The 20714-nt window shown below is 34.5% G+C and overlaps 1 protein-coding gene across 1 annotated transcript in view; it reads left to right on the top strand.

Moving 5' to 3' along the window:
• The window catches only part of LOC309475975 (uncharacterized protein), a 150842-nt gene that overhangs the window by 42613 nt on the left and 87515 nt on the right, over window positions 1-20714 (top strand). Inside the window, exons 4-6 of the mRNA XM_082139012.1 lie at window positions 14564-14887; window positions 17252-17545; window positions 18254-18379. Of these exons, the coding sequence (XP_081995138.1) occupies window positions 14564-14887; window positions 17252-17545; window positions 18254-18379 (744 nt within the window). The remainder of the gene's footprint in view (window positions 1-14563; window positions 14888-17251; window positions 17546-18253; window positions 18380-20714) is intronic.

The following is a 20714-nucleotide window of genomic DNA, read 5'->3' as shown; positions in this document are numbered from 1 at the left end:
GAGCTCTGTACTAATACATTTGTAGGCCTATGTCTAGCTACATTTTTCATTCACAAATGTAGAATTGTGAAATCTTTTTTTATTGAATTTAAACTGTATATCAAATCCTTAAAAACTCTGAAAGGTCCTAAAGCACAAAACATATATGATACCCTAAAACACTTCCGAGGTAAATAGCTGAACAATGACTGTGTGCAAAAGGCTGTGAAGATTTAAGAGCGTTGTAGCGCTAGACATTATTTGGGGACTTTTATTATGAAAGCGTTACGTGCGCACGAGCGCGGAAGCAAACAAATCCTCACAGAGCAACGCATATCGCCTCAGACGGCAGTTTATCTCATCCACGGGCGCTGGAGAAGACGAATAATATTGGTTATCAGCCTCGGATTGAGTGTGTATTGTGCTTCTGTGCGTCTTATAAGAGTGAGTACGGTTTGCTGATCTAGGCTCGTTGTGTTATGATGCAGTTATCGGCTGTGTGCTGTTATGGCACGATGCCAATTCATCCGTGCTTTACCTCATAACTTCTATGTCGATCTACAGTGTTCATAGATGATGTTAAAATAATTCATGTAGATAAATAATAACAGTAAACGATGTAAGATATAATTGTGAGTTTAAAAGTAACATAATGCTTGTCAATATGACGTTATATTTTGTGTTCATGCATTATTATGTTCATGTATGAGGGGAGGAGTCAATAGATTGTATATTAGTGCTATGATAATGTGGCATATGTAAGAGTGCTACCATAGTAATGTGCAATAGTGTTGCTGTTGTTAGAGTGCTGCTCTTTGTCTGTTACAGGGAAACCACATCAAAATACCAGCACAATTCATACGTTACACTCTCATCGGATCAAGACTGTGCCCCTTGTGCCCACATCTCTATGATCGCTTGACACTCGCTTTCACCTAAACGCTCCTAAAGCCCATTACGGTCTACACGCCTCCTTCTCTGTCCCTCAGAGTTATTGATTAATGTGTGTTAACGGTTGGCTCCCCCCTCTGATGTTCATCTTCTCATACCTGTCATAATAAACCATTCAAGTTGATCACTCATCTCTGTCGTGTTCTGACCGACACACCTAGTACACTGCTAAACACACCTGAAACCAGCCCTTATCATCTATAAGAGTAGCCTTCGCTACAGACTGAATTCTCCCCTTATGTTATGCTATAATTTCTTACCATTTGAATTTGTTTATTTGAATGTTTCTTTTTCCTTTTATAAATCATCCTTATTTTTGTTACTAAGACTACATATATATTTCCTGTGTGTGTTAAGAGCTGCTCCCTCTGGCTATATCTTCTCTGTATCCTATTCTGAAGAAACAGATTTTATGCAGCCATGTTTGTTTGTAAATCTTGATATTTTCAATAAAGCAAAAAAAAATTTGCATAATATTTTTTTGTGGGGTGACAACTCATTTTTATACACCTGAACTTAATGAAAAACATGTATTTTCATTTATTTATTTGTGTAATAAATGCAGGTGAATAGATAGATGAATATATATATATATATATATATATAGAGAGAGAGAGAGAGAGAGAGATAGATAGATAGATAGATAGATAGATAGATAGAAAAAGAATGATAGAAAAAAGATAGATAGATAGATAGATAGATAGATAGATAGAAAGTGCGTTTAACTCTCTTCAGCGCGAATTAATGGGTTGGGGAGGCGCGTGCACGCAAAGGGGAGTGCGATTTGTCCGAGGAGTCGGATTTCGGAACAACACCAGCTGCAGTAAAACCCCTATGAAGAATAGGAAAAAGAAAAAGAGGAAGAAGAAGAAGAAGGAGGAAGATGCGGCCATGTCAGAGATTCCCTGAGCGTGTGACTTTCACTGTAACGATTAAAACCTATGATTAGCAGTGCAGATATAATCAAGAACACTGTAGGCTAGATATTGTTAGCCAGTATTCTCTCTGTTGTTCTGCAGTCGTGTTAATTATATGTCAAATGTTTCGGGCGCGACTCGTGACACCCAGAAACATAACGGAGCAGATTATTACCAATAATAAACCCGATCGTCTTCGGAAACTAAGATTTTTATTGAAATCTGCAGCAATATGAAGAACTTTTTGTTGTTCTTTCTGTTATCATTTTTCGTTGAAGGTATGTTTTATGTTTCGGTTTCAGTTTGTAAAAACCGAAAATGCTAATTAGTGTTTCTTTTATCTTCTTCCCGCTGTTTATAGCCTAAATAAATTCAATGTGATTATTTTGATCAAAATATAGGCGAGGGATTAAGGTTTCTGTATGTTGTTGTTGTTGTTGTTGCATTAAGTGTAACGCGAGTAGTCATACTTCAGACCTTGATATATAATTTTCATCACGTTTTAAAGTTTATGATGCTTGTTTTTTGAGACTTGATCTTGATTATTGTGTTCCTTAAATATAGTCCGTGTTTAATTGAGACTGAATTCATATAATTATTCTACAGGTAATTTATCTTCGTGTATAGTTTTGTTTTGTGACCTGGCTGAGTTCATAATGAAGATGCTGATTATTACAGCCCCATATTAAATATACAGTGCTTAACAAATTTATTAGATCACCTGTCATAAAGAGAAAACTAAAATATTTTAGGAATCTCTCAAAAATTAGTTTGAAACTAAAAATGTTATAGTTATACGGTACCACAGGGGGTGGTGGTAGCGCAATGGATAAGACACATGCCTTTGGTGTGAGAGACCCGGGTTCGAATCCACTGTGAGACACCAATGTGTCCCTGAGCAAGACACTTAACCCCTAGTTGCTCCAGAGGCGTGCGACCTCTGACATATATAGCAATTGTAAGTCGCTTTGGATAAAAAGCGTCAGCTAAATGAATAAATGTAAATGTAAATAGTTATTTATTACGCAAATAACAAACTGAAACAAGTAAATAGTCTTTATTAATGCATAATAACAAAAACAAATTCAAAGATAGATTTATTTTGTATGGCCTCATTTGGCCTTGATAACAGTTTGCGTTCTTGCTGGCATTGTCTTTGTGTACTTTTCCACAGCCTCTGTTGTTAATGACTTCCAAAGTTTCTAGTTGTTCCCAAAGACTTGCTTTTGATGAACTTTTATACAATCTATCTTCGAATCCATTAAATCCCAACAATAATTATATTTTAGCATTAGAAACACTACTGTGACTAAAGAGCTTATGCATACTGGTGGATTAACCATTACAGAAGCATAAAACATTATTTTCACCATTAGGGGAGAGCGGGGCTGGTTGGGTCAAGGGTTGGTTGGCACACAGTTCAATTCCAGTATACTAGAGGGCGTTGCCACAAAAATATGACATTAAAATGACTGCCCTCTTGACCTGAACACACCCATTTACTAAAATCATCGAACTGTCACTAACTGTTGAGGTGAGGATAACTTTTCTATTTTACTGTGTTAAAACAAAAAAAATAGGCTAACCACTAAATAGGCTACATTTTAGAACTATGATAGAGATATATAAAATGTAAGGATTTCAGTTGATATAGATAGGATCAGCTATATTTTGATATGAAATTTAAATGTCTCTGATGAGTGATGCTATGTGGCTAACATAATTTTAGTAAAGAGGTGTGTCCTAATGTGGGTGGGGTTGGTTGGCACACTGATTTGGGGGTTGGTTGACACATGTGCCAACCAAGCCCATCATAGCCAATTGGTTATAAATATATTAATTTATGCATTTAAAAATATGTTAAAACATAATATTTTATAATATATATATATAATACATATATATATACATATGATATTATTAATATTATGTTATTATTATGTTATTATTATATAATATATAATATATAGGGCTATACTGTATTACATACATATATATACATATATATATATATATATATATATATATATATATATGTGTGTGTGTGTGTGTGTGTGTGTGTGTGTGTAATACAGTATATAGTAGCCCTATATATGATATATTATATAATAATAACATATTTAATAATAGCATATAAATATATAGGCTATATACATATATATATATATATATATATATATATATATATATACAGACATCATCATATTATAATAATATTATTATATGTTGTATATTTATAAATATAATAACTGTCTGGGGTGTCTTAAGAGAATAGTCGGCCTGGGGAAGTTTTGCTTCAGTGCCACTCATACACAAACACACACACATATACTATACAAACTGTTTTTGTTTTTGATTTGGTTAAAAATGGGCAGAAATTCTGTTGAATGTTATTCTGCTTCTGGTTTGAATTAAACGCTCAAGTTCTTTATATTTGTCACCTCATTCTTTGTAACTTATAGCATCTGTGCCAACCAACCCCATTGCATGTGCCAACTAACCCCCATACTGGGGCTGGTTGGCACAAGTGCACAACATCACTTTAATGATGAATAAAAAAAAATTTGGAATCATTTGTGAACATTAAATGTATCTGTTGAGTAGCTGAGATCTTAACCTTTCAGTTGTTACTGGTTAGACTATTTTAACATATAGCATGACTGAGAAATATGACAGAGAGTGAAAAGTGTGCCAACCAACCCCGCTCTCCCCTACTGTTAGTTTAGGGCAGCTGAGGCACAAACCTTACTGGTCTAATACATTTGTCAATCACTGTATATATCCCTTTACCTTTATTAATAAAATAAAATAGTCATAAAGAGATATGTTTTTTGTCAGTGTTTTGTCATTTTATCTTTTGTCTGTACTACTGTTCCTCTTTATTTTCCAGGTGTGTTTGGAGAGTCTCTGTCAGTAAAGGAGGGAGATTCTGTCACTCTTCACACTGGTCTTACTGAAATACAGAAGAAAGAAGATGTGTTATGGCGCTTTTCCATTACCAGTACCAGCTCGACTCGACTCGACTCGCCTCGGCTCGCCTCGGCTCGCTTTTCGCTCCGTTTTCCATTGCAGATAGTACCTCCACAATAGTACCTGGTCGTCATAGCGACGCCGCAGGAAACTGCCGTGACTTAATCTTTTACGCGAGACGCGCGAGATACACCCGCTACCCACACACACAGGACAATGGAGGAAATCGAGTGTATGCTGTTTTTGGATGTTTTTGTTTTTGTTTTTGCTGTTTTTTATTCAGGATACTCCGTCTGGCGCGTGCAATGATGACGCAGTGAATAGTGACGATTCTCTCTGACCAATCAGCAGTCTGCCTTGTTTTCACGTCACATTTTAGTATCGCCTCAGCTCGCTTAGAACTTCGCCGGAGGTGGTACGAAAAAAAGTACCTGGAAGCAGGTACAGGTACAACTTTTACACAGTGGAAAACCAAACAGAGCCGAGTCGAGTCGAGTCGAGGCGAGCTGGTACTGTGTAGTGGAAAAGCGCCATTAGAGTTTGGAGCTAGAGGTGACCGCATAGCTAGAGTAAGAAAAGACCGTGACCCCACAACAGATGATGATGATCTTGGTGGGATATTCAGAGGCAGACTGAAACCGGATCGGTCAGACCGGGGATCTCACCATCACAAACTTCACAATTGAACATACTGGACCCTATGAAATATCAATCAACACCATCGTCATTAGGACATTCAGTGTCATTGGTGAGTAATTAATGCATTTCAGTGTTATCATTGTCACATCGTGGCTCTAATGAGTGCACGACGACCAGAGATAATAAATATCTTTAATTCAATAATCCAAACACAGCAATCCACAAGAGAATATCACAGGGGAAAATGACCATAAACGATCCCAGACAATGAACTGAAGGAACTAAGAGCTTTAATACACAGACAGGATAATCAAGGTAAATCAGTGTGGCAGTCTTACTAACCAATTGAGTGAGTGCACCTTCTCCCCCAAAGAAGCTAATCATCTATTTATTAGATGGAAAGTATAGCGTTATTTTTGTAAACGAAATCTATGACGAAAAATGTTCGTTGACGACCTCTTTTTCCATGACTAAGACGAGACGAGACGACACCCAACGTCACTAAACGTTAGCTGTGACTTAATAAACATGTAATATCGAAAAATGAGACGGAATCACTCTTTGTTTTTGTCAGGGGGAAAAAAAATAGGAGAAAAAATGACAGACTACAGTTTTTAGTAAGCTGCTACATGTGTTCATGCTTGTGGTTGTGATTTCAAGAAATGCTTTTCTGTTAAAAGAACATGTTTTCTACCTTGTGTTTTACTTAATATTTGCAATCTGGCAACCATGCGCACGCGCTCTCTCTACACTGCTGAAGAAGCGCGGATGATCTGAAAACACAGACAAAGTAAGCTGGAGTTCAGCGATCTCCATTTGAGATTTTCTGCTTAAATGAAAGAGTGTCATTCAGTCGGTCTGGGTTCTGTCACGAGCTGCTTGCTCTGTTTGCTGAGACTAAATCTGCGATCAAACTTCTCAGTGATGAACTGTAATAAATCCAAACATGGATCTCGACTATAGCCTGTTGATGGGTGTTGTTGAATAACTGCACTTATGCAGCTGTATGACAATAAGTCTTTTTGCTGTTGTTTTAATAGAACAAAAATGTTTTTTATGGGATTTATGGGATTACTAGGAATTTCACGGTTTTAATTTCTGAGAAAAGTTTCTTGTTTTACCAGCATTTTTCATTTTTTCATTTTATTTATTTATAAAGCACAAATAAACACAACAGACCACTGTGCTGTACAAGTTAATAAATATAAAACAAAACCACACACAAAACATTAATAACAGACAGTAAAACACTATAGTTTGGGTTTAGCGAGATCAAAAATTATGAGTGATATGCAAGAGTAAATAGATAAGACTGTAGTTTAGCTTTAAATTCATAAACAGACGTAGCAGACCTCACAGATAAGGGAAGACTGTTCCACATCCTAGGACCGGCCACTGAAAAAGCACGATCGCCTCGCAACTTCAGTCTTGATCTTGGATACGACAGTATAATGCTGTCTGAGGATCGCAAGCATCTTGTTGACTTTTTCACATTTATAAGATCTGACAAATAGGATGGTGCCATACCAATCAAAGCCTTAAAAACGAACAACAAAATTTTAAATTCAACTCTATAACACACTGGCAACCAATTTAAAAATGATAGTATCGGAGTAATGTGTTCTCATCTACGAACCCCAGTTAAAAACCTGGCAGCGGCGTTTTGGACCATCTGAAGACGTGACATGGAGGATTTAGGTAATCCCATATACAGAGAATTACAATAGTCCAAACGAGATAAAACAAAAACATGTGTGACAGTTTTAAGATCGTTAAAAGATAAAAAAGTTTTGACTTTGGACAGCAGTTTAATATGGAAAAAACAAGACTTTACCACAGAATTTATTTGTTGGTCAAACTTGAGAGATGAGTAAAAAAAAACTCCTAAATTTTTCACAGTGGGTTTGATATAAGAGTTTGAATAATCATAATCAATATTCGGGTTTGCTTTCCCCACAAAGGGGCCAAAAACAATTACTTCAGTCTTACTCTCATTTAAGTGCAAGAAATTCAAAGACATCCAAGATCGTACATCAGTTAAACAGGCAAGCAAAGTTTCTAAGCCTTGCTTGTCATTATGTTTCAAAGGGAGATAGATTTGGGTGTCGTCTGCATAAAAATGAAAGGATACTCCATGCTTCTTAAGAATTGAGCCAAGTGGTAACATATATAGAGAAAATAAAATGGGAGCCAGAATAGACCCTTGAGGAACACCACAGGCAACTCGTGCCACAGATGATACAGCGCGACCAATACCCACTGAAAAGGTTCTATTACTAAGATAAGATCTAAACCAACTAAGGGCAGTTCCTTGAATGCCCACACACTTTTCAAGACGCGTTAAAAGAATTTCATGATCAACTGTATCAAATGCTGCGCTCAAATCTAATAGCACCAAGATTGCTGAGTTCCCGGAATCAACAAATAATAAAATATCGTTTAAAACTCTTAGAAGTGCTGACTCAGTACTATGTTTTTTCCTAAATCCAGATTGGAATTTTTCTGCAATATTGTTTGTTTCTAGAAAGCTCTGCAATTGCACAGACACAGCCTTCTCTAAGATTTTTGCCATGTAAGGTAAATTTGAGATTGGCCTAAAATTAGATAAGATATTTATATCCAGACCTGGTTTTTTCAACAAAGGTTACACCATAGCATGTTTGCAAAAGGATGGAACAATCCCAGAAAGAATGCTCTTGTTTATAATTGCTAAAATCCAATCCCCAACATAATCAAGTACCAATTAAAAAAATTGGGTTGGAACAATATCACATGCAGAGGTGGTAGGCTTCAGCTTAGCAACTGAATCCTTTAGACCCAGCAATGTGATCGGCTCAAATGAGTTAAAAAACTTAGTAGGAATTAAAAAATCAACAGGGTCGTCAGTACAAGGAATAATGGACTGTCTAATTGTATCAATTTTATCCTTAAAGAATATCAAAAAAAAATCACACAAAGTTGAGGACTCCACTAAACAAATTTTGCCGTTTGGATTATAAATAGAATTCAAGATATTAAATAAAGCCCTGGGACTATTTGTACTTTTGCGAATTATATCAGAGAAATACTGAGATTTCGCAACTTTCACTGCTTTTTGGTATGTCATTAAAGATTCCCGTAGGATATCATAGGATACTTGGAGTTTATCCTTTTTCCACCTGTGTTCTGCCCTTCTGCAGGCTTTCCTCAAACTACGTGTATTGTTGTTTAACCATGGTTCTATTTTGTTTTTATATTTTTTTAGTTTCATAGGGGCAATAATATCTAAAACACTAGTGCATACATAATTAAACGTATTAAGAAGCTTGTCCACATTTAACACATTAACAAGATAATCTGAGGAAAGCAAATCACAGGTCTCTTTGAATGTCACTGAAAATTTTTCCACCGAGGTTGGAGCAAAAAGGCCAACACGTGACCATTTTTCAGATCTCATTATTTCAGTAGTGTGACAAGAAATATCAGCAGTAAACATGATAGGCTTGTGATCCGAAAAACTCAAATCATCGATATGCACATCTGAAATAGAAAAACGTATGCACTTATGCAGCTCTGTATGACAATAAGTCTTTTTGCTGTTGTTTTAATAGAACAAAAATGTTTTTTTATGGGATTACTAGGAATTTCACGGTTTTAATTTCTGAGAAAAGTTTCTTGTTTTACCAGCATGCCTATATGATACATAGCCTATAATAAATCAGGAAATTAGATGAGGTAAAATAAACCATGCATATGGGCTGGCATTCCCTTAATTTGTGCTAATAAGTCAAAGTGCAAGAAATACATTTCTCAAATGACAAAAATCGCTATGATTATAATTTTGAGCAAATTATTGGGATTATAAATTTAACCATTATACAGCATGACAAAGTTTTAATTGACAAAAACTATGTTCAGACATTTAGTCAACTAAAACTTGACTAAACAAAAACAGGACAAGGTTGACTAAATATGACAAAAACTAAAAAATACATTTGACTCAGGACTGAGACAATTAAAAATTAGAGTTTGTGCTGCACACTATTGAGATTATTGAGCTGAAGCCTGATGCTACTAAATTAAATCAATCGCAATCGCAATATCTGTCAGAAAAATCACATTTTCCTTATAGTAAACACAGATAAACCAGTAGTAAAACCAAATATGACTGACCCAAAAAACCCTTTACTGAACCTGCTGACCTTAAACACTGTGTGGAAATCAACTTTTATGTTCATTTGTATTATTTTAATTTAATATTAAAGGGAAATATTAGATTTGGAACAGGATGGTTGCAAAGGGTTTATTTTCCACTTTACTGCATTGAGTGACAAACTTTGTCCTAAATTTGTATGGTTTAATCCGGGTGAAAATAGTGTTGTGTGTGGCAAGTAGTCAAATATTTTGGGTGCAAATAGTCACTTTGAATAAAAAAATAACCATTTTAATGATAGATGTGTTTTTATGTGTTTGTTGATTTTACATATATTTATTTAACAGATGCCAAAGTGACTTGCAATTAAGAATAATATTCAAATCTTCCCAATGCAACCCGGACAGCTAAATATTATAAATATTATAAATAAATAAACTAAATAATATAAATAAATATTCAAAAAATGTCTTAAGCCCATCTTTTCCATGACAGAATCCTGCTGAAATCTTTATACAAATTAATTGTTTTCATTATTTCTTACAGTATTTTTTCACTTTTCCTGTTTTAGCTTGTGCTTTTCTTCACAATGTTTGAAACTTTGTATTGTTAGCACTTTATATGTTATTGCCTCCTTAAGATGAATCACTTTGTTTTCCTCATTAGTACATGAGTACATCAATGTAATATTAAGTATATTTAGATTAGCTCTGTGTGAATAGTTGAGATCAGTGGTTCCCATCCTTTTCCAACTTGCAGCCCACACAATCAATCACGAAGTTTCCACTTCCCACTGCAAGAATTTTAACAGACCCGACTATTTGTGTCACGTTGGTTAATGAGGACTTAGAAACAGATTAACACAGTGGCATGTTGTAAATATATACATTTGACGCTCTCCAGAGCGCAAACACAAATACGCACTGGAGCGTTCCCATACACAAAAGAAATATATTGAAATATATTTTAAAGTGTCAAAAATATATGTGGCACATATTCCAAATACATGTCCAAATACAATATATTTGCATTGTTGTTCACATATATTTATCATTTTGAAATATATTCTGAAATATAACAAAAATATATGATGTTAAGTGTGAAATATATTTACATTTATAACATGTAATGTAAAATATATGACAAAATATATGGTCATAAAATGTTTAGCTTGCTAAAGAAGGGTCGAAAATGAATTTTGATCATAGTAATTCCTCTACCTTTCCCCCTATATACAACAGTAGGCTACCATATTTCACTACTGTATTATGACACACAACTATAATAAATACTGTACTTACATTTAAATGACTGCAATGTGAGATAGTTGCTTTCCTAGGACTATTAGGCCATATTAGGTGGCACGTACCTAACACTAAGTGCAATTATTAGATTTATTGTTGTTTTATTGACATCTTTCCTGAAGTCATTTAAATATTGAAAATATGCACAATATTTATGATGCAAGTATAACAGTGACACTCCAACAGTGAAGTACACTTAAACAATAGATAGAACTCAGTGTCTAACACTGCATACACACACTATTAAATAACTGTAATCAATTCTGTAAAAATAGGGGAAAAAACTCTGCATTCTGTGTGTTCTTTCCTACATAAAATTGTCATTTTAGACCAATAAAGTCAGCAAAGGGGCAGCCGTGGCCTACTGGTTAGGGCTTCGGGCTTCGGGCTTGGGTTACCGGTTCGATCCCCGACCAGTAGGAAAAATGTGGCTGGGGGAACTGGTAGAGCACCATCCACAGAGGAAGTGGTCTATCTAAAAAAATAAACTGAAAATGATAACTTTTCAAATGAAACAATTTGCAAAAGTTAAAACATATATGAACATATATGTAAACATATATGAAAATATATTTACATATTGAACTAAAATATATTTATTGGGCCAATATCAAATATTTGCATATATTCCAAAAATATATTTTGAAAATATATTTCAAATATATTTATTTTGTGTATGGGTTTGACCAATCTGTTATCCTATTATTACAGCTTCAACTAATGGTGCTCTTGCTGCGCCCCCGAGGACCAGGCCTGACCGAGCCTAGAGAGACTCTGACACATTACAATTAGACAGTTTAGACCTCAGACTCTCCTTAGAGTTAGACTCAACTAATGCAAAGGTATATAAATATTCATAATATGTATGTAAATAATATGTAAATATACATATATAATATGATGTTGTTTAGCATTTACTGAACACTGTGTGTTGGGCTGAAGAGAAGGTGCAAATGAAGATCAGGCTTGATGTGGAGCAAAACAAATAAATATTTAACCTAAAATAAGCAAGTAAAAGCTTTCAGCAACACGGTGTCTGCTTGTTTTCAGCTCCCACTCATGTGAAGACTAGCGCTAGGTAGATTTAGATTTATTTTTAGTCTTTTTGATATCAGGCATTGCTGAAGATTCATCGGTAACACATTACAATTGGTTACAATTTGTTAATATATTAACTAAAATGAACTAACCATGAACAATACATTTTGTTACTGTATTTATTCATCTTTGTTAATGTTATTTAATAGATAAGGAACTCCCGCACACTATCGTGACTTGCAATTTAAAATTAATATTTATTAACAAACAACGTTTCGGTCACACGACCTTCATCAGGAGTATACAAATGTTCAAATTCATCTCTTTTAAGATAAACACATGACCAATCAACAGAGCTCCATCTGTAAACAATTAAGCTCATTGGGAGTACATAATTAGCACCACATCACAAACAGTTACAAATTGTGATAGTTACAACAATCAGTAAAGACAACCTGTAGATTAACAAGATCATCTAAAACACATAATCAACACATCGTCATCAAACAGCATCAAATTGTAATTCTAAACAGTTACAACAATCATAAGGCTCCATAGCCACTCAAACTCATTGTGAATACATAGCAGAAACAACACGTCATTCAAAACAGTTACAAAATATCACTATAACATTACATTAAATAATGCTTCATCGTTCATACCCCTAGGTGATAAAGTTTGAAGGGTGTAAATCCAAAAAAGTTCGCGTCTCTGTAGGAGTAATTCAATGTCACCCCCTCTGGTGGCAAACTTACTTTCTCAATCCCACAAAAGCGTAAAGAGGTAACATCATGATTCAAAGTTAAAAAATGTGCCGCAACTGGATAATTCATCTTTTCTTCTTCTGATCGAACTCTTATGTTCACTAATTCTTTGTTTCAATTGACGTGACGTTTTTCCTACATAGCCTATACCACAAGGACAACGGATCAAATACACAACATGAGTAGGAACACAAGTAATCACAGATTTGATGCTATATTTTTCGCCAGTTCTAGGATGACAAAAAAATTATGTTTTAAAAGTATTATTACACTGAGCACAATTCCCACAACAATAATTGCTCTTCTTTATAGGACTAAGTCAACTCTGAGATGCACGAGGACTAACGCTCTGAAAACGAGCATGTACCAAGCTGTCTTTTAAATTCCTGGCGCGTTTGTATACAATCAAAGGAGGATGTCTAAAAATATCGCTCAACTCCGGATCAGAAGACAACAAATGCCAATGTTTTGTAAAAATTGATTTTATCATGTATAGGACTTAGGTGAATACAAGCAAAAGAATACTTTCTTTCTTTTTTTGACTTCTTTTTTAGCAATTCAGAACGTGTCTTTTTAAAAGATGTATTAAATGCTTCATCAACCCAATCTAAAGGGGTTAAAAAATTTATTTTGCATGATTTCCGATTTCTCAATAAAGTCGGAATTAGAATAACAAATCCTCCTCAATCTGTAGAACTGACTCTTAGGCAGTCCTTTTAAAAAAAAAGTCGGATGAAAATTGGTAGCGAGTAAAAGTGTGTTACGATCAGTCTCTTTTGTAAACAAAGTTGTAGTCAAAATGCCTTCGTTCTTCTGTACCCACATATCGAGGAAGTGTACTCTAGACTACAAGGTAGTGGAGGGGTCTAAAGTCAAAGGCATGTTGTACTCCTTTCATTTAGAGTGTGTGCTGCACGCTATTGAGACTATTGAGCTGAAGCTTGACTTTAGAAAATTAAATCATAATTAGATATTTCCCCCCAACTGCATAGCCCTTCTATATGTTACCATTATTAGCTTATTAATATAATTTCTCACTGAGTGCTAAATAACTTAAATGCTCTGAAATTAAATTAACATGTAGAAGGAGTCCATGTGTCTTCACAGTTATGTACTAGGGCACTTTTGGATATATTTAAGTTCACAGAATTTCACAGTAAAAAAAAAAAAAAAAAAAAAAAAACAGAAAGAAAGAAAAATCCTAGAGCAAGCCCGTACACCTAAACCTAACCTGAAATGGTTTTACTACAGTAAACACACCAGTAGCAAAAAAACAAAACAAATATGACCAAGGAAAACCAAATGTGACAGAAGTCTCTCCTTACCCAAATAAAACCCTTTTCTGAACCTGCTGACCTTAAACACTGTGTGAAAATCAACTCTTATAAATCAACTTTTATGTTCATTTTTATTATTTTAATTAATATTAAAGGAAATATTAAGATTGGAACAGGATGGTTGTAAGAGTGGCACAAAAGGCAGATTCCATTCTAATACTGCATTGAGGGACAAACTTTGTCCTAAATTTATATGGTTTAATCAGACTATCGGGGTGAAAAATAAATAGCTGTTGTGTGTGGCGGGTACTAGTCAAATATTTTAGGTCCAAATAGACACTTTGAATAAAATAAATAACCATTTAAATGATAGGTGTGTTTTTATGTGTTTGTTGTTTTACATTTTCATATATTTATTTAACAGATGCCAAAGTGACTAAGTTGCAAATAAGAATAATAGTCAAATCTTCCCAATGCAACCTGGACCGCTAAATCCCTTACAATATCCAAATAAATGTCTACAGCCAATCTTTTCCATGAACGCTTGACAGAATCCTGCTGAAGTTGACTATTAATTCTGTTTCTTCTCCAGTTGTGCCAGCTGATCCAGTGAAGACAGTGTCAGTGACTGAGGGAGATTCAGTCACTCTAAACACTGGTGTTCCTGATGCACAGAGATATGATGTGATAGAGTGGAAGTTTAACAACTCTCTTATAGCTGATATCAATAGAAAGACTAGAAATGCCTTTACATCTTATAATGATGATGAGAGATTCAGAGGCAGACTGCAGCTGGACTATTCGACTAGATCTCTGACCATCAGGAACATCACAACCACACACTCTGGAGATTATGAAGTTGACATCAGCACCAGCTCTCACACCATACACAAGCCATTCACTGTGACTGTCAGCGGTGAGTACATCAATGTAATATTAAGTATATTTAGATTAGCTCTGTGTGAATAGTGTAGATCAGTGGTTCCCATCCTTTTCCAACACGCGGCCCACACAACCAATCACGAAATGATGTTGTTTAGCATTTACTGAACACTGTATGTTGGGCTGAAGAGAAGCAAGACGTAAATGCAAAAGATCAGGCTTGATGTGGATCTTAATCCGATAAAATAATGTGAAAAGCAAAAAAAAAAAAAAGTTAAACAAATTAAACCTAAAATAAGCAAGTAATGGAAAGCTTTGAGCAACACGGATGGTGTCTGATTGTTTTCAGCTCTCACACATGTGAAGACTAGCGCTAGGTAGTCACTACTGTATTTTCTTCATTTAGATTTATTTTTAGTCTTTTTGATATCAGGCATTGCTGCAGATTCATCGGTAACACATTACAACTAGTTACAATTTGTTAAAATTAGTTAATGTATTAACTAAAATGAACTAACCATGAACAATACATTTGTTACTGTATTTATTCATCTTTGTTAATATTATTTAATAAAAATGCAGCTGTTCATTGTTAGTTCATGTTAGTTCACAGTGCATTAACTAATGTTAACAAATACATTTGAATTTAGTAAATGTATTTGTAAATGTTGCAATTAACATGAACTAAGATTCATAAATGTTGTAGAAGTATTGTTCATTCTTAGTTCATGTTAATTAACCCCTTAAGGGTCACCGTACCGTATACGGTACGCCTAAGTTTACGTCACTATATTACAATTAAATCCTAATTTAATTATGACAAACTATATATTGTTGGAAAGGTCTAAGACTCCTTAACAGATATTTCAGCACTGTTTTTTGTTACAATTTATGCAGGAACAGTAATAGATGAATTTATGACAAGAGCGCACCTCAAAAAAATCGACATCATAACAGGCGTTTCTGGCGTTTGTCACAAAAAGTCGACGCACACACTTTTAATAATTGAAACTTTGGTTTTCATGCTAAAAGTTCATAATAAAACATTTAATCTAGTATTTGTCAATAAAAAAATATAAAATAATATTATCTTCTAAAAAGTATAACATATATATTATCCTCTAAAATATTATATTATATTTTTTTATCGCCTTTTTTTATTACATTACATATTTTAGTAGTTATCATAAATTAGGTATCATTTGAAAGCTTACGATCTCAGAATTCATCCTGTGAAAACTGTTTTGAAATTGGACATTGTGTTACCATAGAAACGGTCCTCTAAATTATTTTATCAGGCTCCTCCCCTTTTGGGCATAATTATGTTTCATAATTTATGATAAAAATATTTTCTAATCTTGACAAAACACATATTGTCAGAAAGGTCTGAGTCTCAAGGTTCCATATTTAGTGACAGAAGTGATATTTGGACAGAAATGTATTAATTTGTTATGGTAGAATGCATACAGTTAAATTCAATGGAATTCAATGACACCCGGTGGCTATTTTCGGTAATACGCCTAAACAAAATCTCATGGGAACTTCAATTTTTGTGATATCAACTTCAAATTTGGAACACAACTTGGTTAGATATATGGCTTTCATTTTATAGTAATTTTTTTGTAAAACATATTTTGTAAAATATATATTTTATATAAAAGAAAAATATTAAATAAATTATATTTGATTTAATGTAAATTTAAACTTCCATAACTTTTTCATACTTTAATTTTTTGAAGTGCTTTCACTTCAGCAATAATCTGCTATTTATTCCCTTTAAAACAAGACCAAACTTAGGTCTATACTCCAAAGCATTCTTGAATTACAACCATTTAAGCTTGAATAGTGCATTTTAATGTACATTCTCAAAAAGGGGGGTGACAGTTAATAAAACCTTATTGTAAAGTGTTACTGATTTATTCTTGTAGGTGAAGAGACATCTGCATTTTTCCTTCTCAGTCACCTTTGCTGATAACCTTTTATCATGTTTAAATCTGCTGTAACCTACAGTAACTATGCAGCAAAAGTAGATACATTTATGGTTTATTCTTAACACAACCAATCAGCGAGCATTTTTACATATATTAATACAATTATAATTTTGATTAATAGTAAATGCAACCCACTGGGGGTGTTTAGTGTTCAGTGAACTTGTGTTTCCTTCTACTATCATTTCATCATATGAACACGTTCCTCTCTTTTAATTTTCTGCCCCAGGAAATGTCCTATTAGACTTAAATGTGCCTTTTTGACTAGTGAAGGTTTGTTGTAGTAATTCAACTTTAACTGAGATTTAATTGAGCTTTATTAGAGTGAGATGTGTTAACTGACTTTCTGTAGGCAATTAGGTGTTCTGAGTGTGTGTTTGTCAATGATCTTCATGTGTTTGTTGTCACAGGTGAACTGAAGTCAGCACTATCAGTGAAGAAGGGAGAGTCTGTCACTCTAAACTCTGATCTTACTGAGATACAGACAGATGATTCAATGCAGTGGATGTTTGGAGAGACTGTCCTAGCTGAAATCTATAAAGCAGACGATCGATTCTCCACATCTGACGACAGACTGGAGCTGGATCATCAGACTGGATCTCTGAACATCACAGACACCAGATTCACAGACTCTGGACTCTATGAACTGAAGATCAGCAGCCGCAGACGCACCGTACTCAAGAGATTCACTGTTACTGTCGCTCGTGAGTAGATCGTTTCTGCCAAGATGATGATGATCCTATTGAGTTGAGATGAGAGCTCTGAGAACAAAAAATTTGAATTAAAAAAAACTGAATTTAAATTGTTAAAAATAAACTTTGAACTGTTTAAGACTGTTATAATTTGTTAGTCTTCGGAAGATTTTGCTGCAAAAGATTACAAGATATTATTTGAATATTATTATTTGAACTAACAATGTCTCATCATTTCATTCTTGAGACAAATGTTTTAATTAACATTTAAGTTGTATTTAAATGATTAATAACATTGATAAAATTCTTTACTTTACTAATGATCACACCAAAATTGCAAGCATTTGTATGTTTTCTCTTATTTTTAATACAAGTATTTCTAATTTTCTCAGACTCCTAACTAAGAAAATAAAGTGTCAGAGCTCATCTGTATCTGCAGTAAATGCTTTAAGACTGTTGGCATGTTTCTAAAGATTTTTAATCTGTTTAATCTGAATTACTGTTTGTAATATTTTCATTGAGATCAGTCGTGTGTTCACATCAAACTCCTGCTGTAACACAGTAATACAGAAGATGAACACAGTGAAAAGGAGAATCATGATATCTGATATTACATTAGAGGCTCATTTATGATTCCCCTTCAACAGAATCAGATTCATATTTAAATAGATCAGACTGACAGATTCACTCACACTGATGACTCTCTCTTTATCATTACAGATCCAGGTCTGTCTCCAGGAGCTATAGCAGAGATCTGTGTTGGTGGTGTTGTTGTTCTGCTGGCGTTCGCTGCTGCTGTTGCTGGTGTGTTTTACTATCACCGCAAGAACTCTGAACTAAAAGCACGTAAGTATTACAGTTGATAAAGCAAGAGAAATGCTGAGCTTTATTATTCTACAGTAGAGATTAAGTGTAAAATGTTTGTTCATAATCATGTTTCAAACACTTTACATGTGTATGTGTGTGTTGTGTTGTAGTTGTGCTCATAAAACAACCCTGTATCACATGAAATACGTTCTGAGGAAACTATTTTGCAAATCGCAATTACGTTACATGCCAACATATAAGCAGTGCTATTACGTTGGTCCTTAACCTAATATAAGCAGTGCTATTACGTTGGCCCTTAACCTAATATAGCCAATCTATTGCAGTGCTATTACGTTTGTCCTGAACATAATACATCCAAAGCAGGTTTCTTTTCACACGTAGCAGCTAATGCTGTTCATTTTGTTTTAATTATTTACTCCCTTTTTTCTCATTGGGCTACAAAATATTATCTATGCCAGGGCGAGTCAAATGGCAGCACACAGATAATTTTTATCTGGCCCTCCAACTGGTTTTTGATGTTTAAAACCCCTCGCAATCTGATATCAAAGTCCCCGCAAAGGTTTAGCGCGTTCAGCGGTGAGTTTAACAACGCACGTGATCATTCAGCGGTGAGTTTAACAACGCACGTGATCTCACGGCAGTTCGTGATATGGTCACGTAATTTAATCTATTGATTTGTGCCACGGACACGTTTATTTCGTTATTTTCGTAATACCAGCACGTTTTTTAAACTAATGTATTTTCAATGGGAAGCGTCTTTCGTGATAATAACAGCACGATTCTTTCTGCCTGGCTGTCGGCTGCAGCAGAGAAGCTGTTTAATCAACATTTATTCACGAGATCTTATGTATTTTTATGTATTTTTTTAATGTTATTATTTCGGTCTTATTGCCAGGGAAGCTGGTTTGCTTTGCTGTTTATTGATTTTCTAAAATTATATTTTATCAGTAGGAAATCGCGCTGAAGAAGTCTCGTTCCGAACACATCGCGATATTTGGCATCAGTTCACGTGTGTCAGATGTTGGTAAGTAAATACCTAAATACGCTATCCTAATGTGTGATATCATGTCTTTTCTGTTTGTCGATATTAATCTGCCATTATATCTGCCATCTCCACGGAGACTTTGCGTTTCATTGCTTTCTAATTCAAAACAGGGTGATTAACACTGCCTGTCACGTGACGTGCTATAGGCCTAGATATTCATATCAGATTAAAAATAGTACAATTAGTTCCAAAGTTGTATTTGTAGTAGAAGCACAGTAAAAACAACACTTACCATGCTTTTACCGCAGTAACATTAGTTTTACTGTGATAAGTGTAGTAAAAAGACAGTAATCACAAAACTTACCATGCTTTTACCACAGTAACCATAGTTTTACTGTGATAGGTGTGGTAAAAGGACAGTAACCACAAAACTTACCATGCTTTAAACCTCAGTAACCTTAGTTTTACTGTGATTGGTTTAGTAAGGACAGTAATCACAAAACTTACCATGCTTTTACCTCAGTATTGATAGTTTTAAAGTGATATTTGTTGTAAATGCATATTAACCACAACACTTGCCATGCTTGTAAGGCTTTATAATGTAACATCCAATATTTGCAAGGTAAATCAGTACTTTTCCCTTTAAATAATCCTATATATTATACATAATGATATTTTCTTTTCTCTTTTTTCAGCTGAAAAGACCAAAAGGGCCTTTCGGACTCAGTCATTCCATTATTGTTTGAGGAGAAGTAAACGGAGGAGACGGAAAGCTGCAAAGGCAAATATTCGCAATGGTATGTGTTGGTTTTAACCCTAAATCAAACATTTTATCAAGCATTTGTTGTTTCTTAAAACTTTTCTCACAAAACCCATAGCCCAATCAGTACAAACATAGTCTGAAAGTCTTAATAATTCACAAGATTTAACAAGTTTTTTCAAATTCGTACGATACTCGTACATATTTGTATACTCGTACACAATCCTGCAGCTTTTACTCCTAGTGCTGTCATTGGCTACTGCCTCAATTCCTGTACATATTTATCGCGATATTTGTAAATCAGTTGCGCCACTTCTTGGAAAGTTGTCGGATGTCACACACACTGTCAGAAAGTTTATATTAATTGCAAATTGGTCTCCGTCTGTTTATGTTCCAGTGATACATGATGTCTCTCCACACCTCATAACCTACCTCTGTTTGCAAGAGTGGAAAAGCTTATCTGACTTGTCAAATGACATCAGATACTCGATTATTTATATATAACTGTCCCGTTTGCATGTAAATCATTTTCATGATTATTGCTTGCTATTAAAGACATACTTTTATTCATAGAAATGCCCACATATCAGTGAACTTATTACATAAAA

Source organism: Leuciscus leuciscus (genome assembly GCF_965113295.1).
Source record: "Leuciscus leuciscus genome assembly, chromosome: 15".
In the NCBI taxonomy this organism is placed as follows: domain Eukaryota; kingdom Metazoa; phylum Chordata; class Actinopteri; order Cypriniformes; family Leuciscidae; genus Leuciscus; species Leuciscus leuciscus.
Note: the sequence above shows the minus strand (reverse complement) of the source record. Positions and strands in the feature narration are given on the sequence as shown.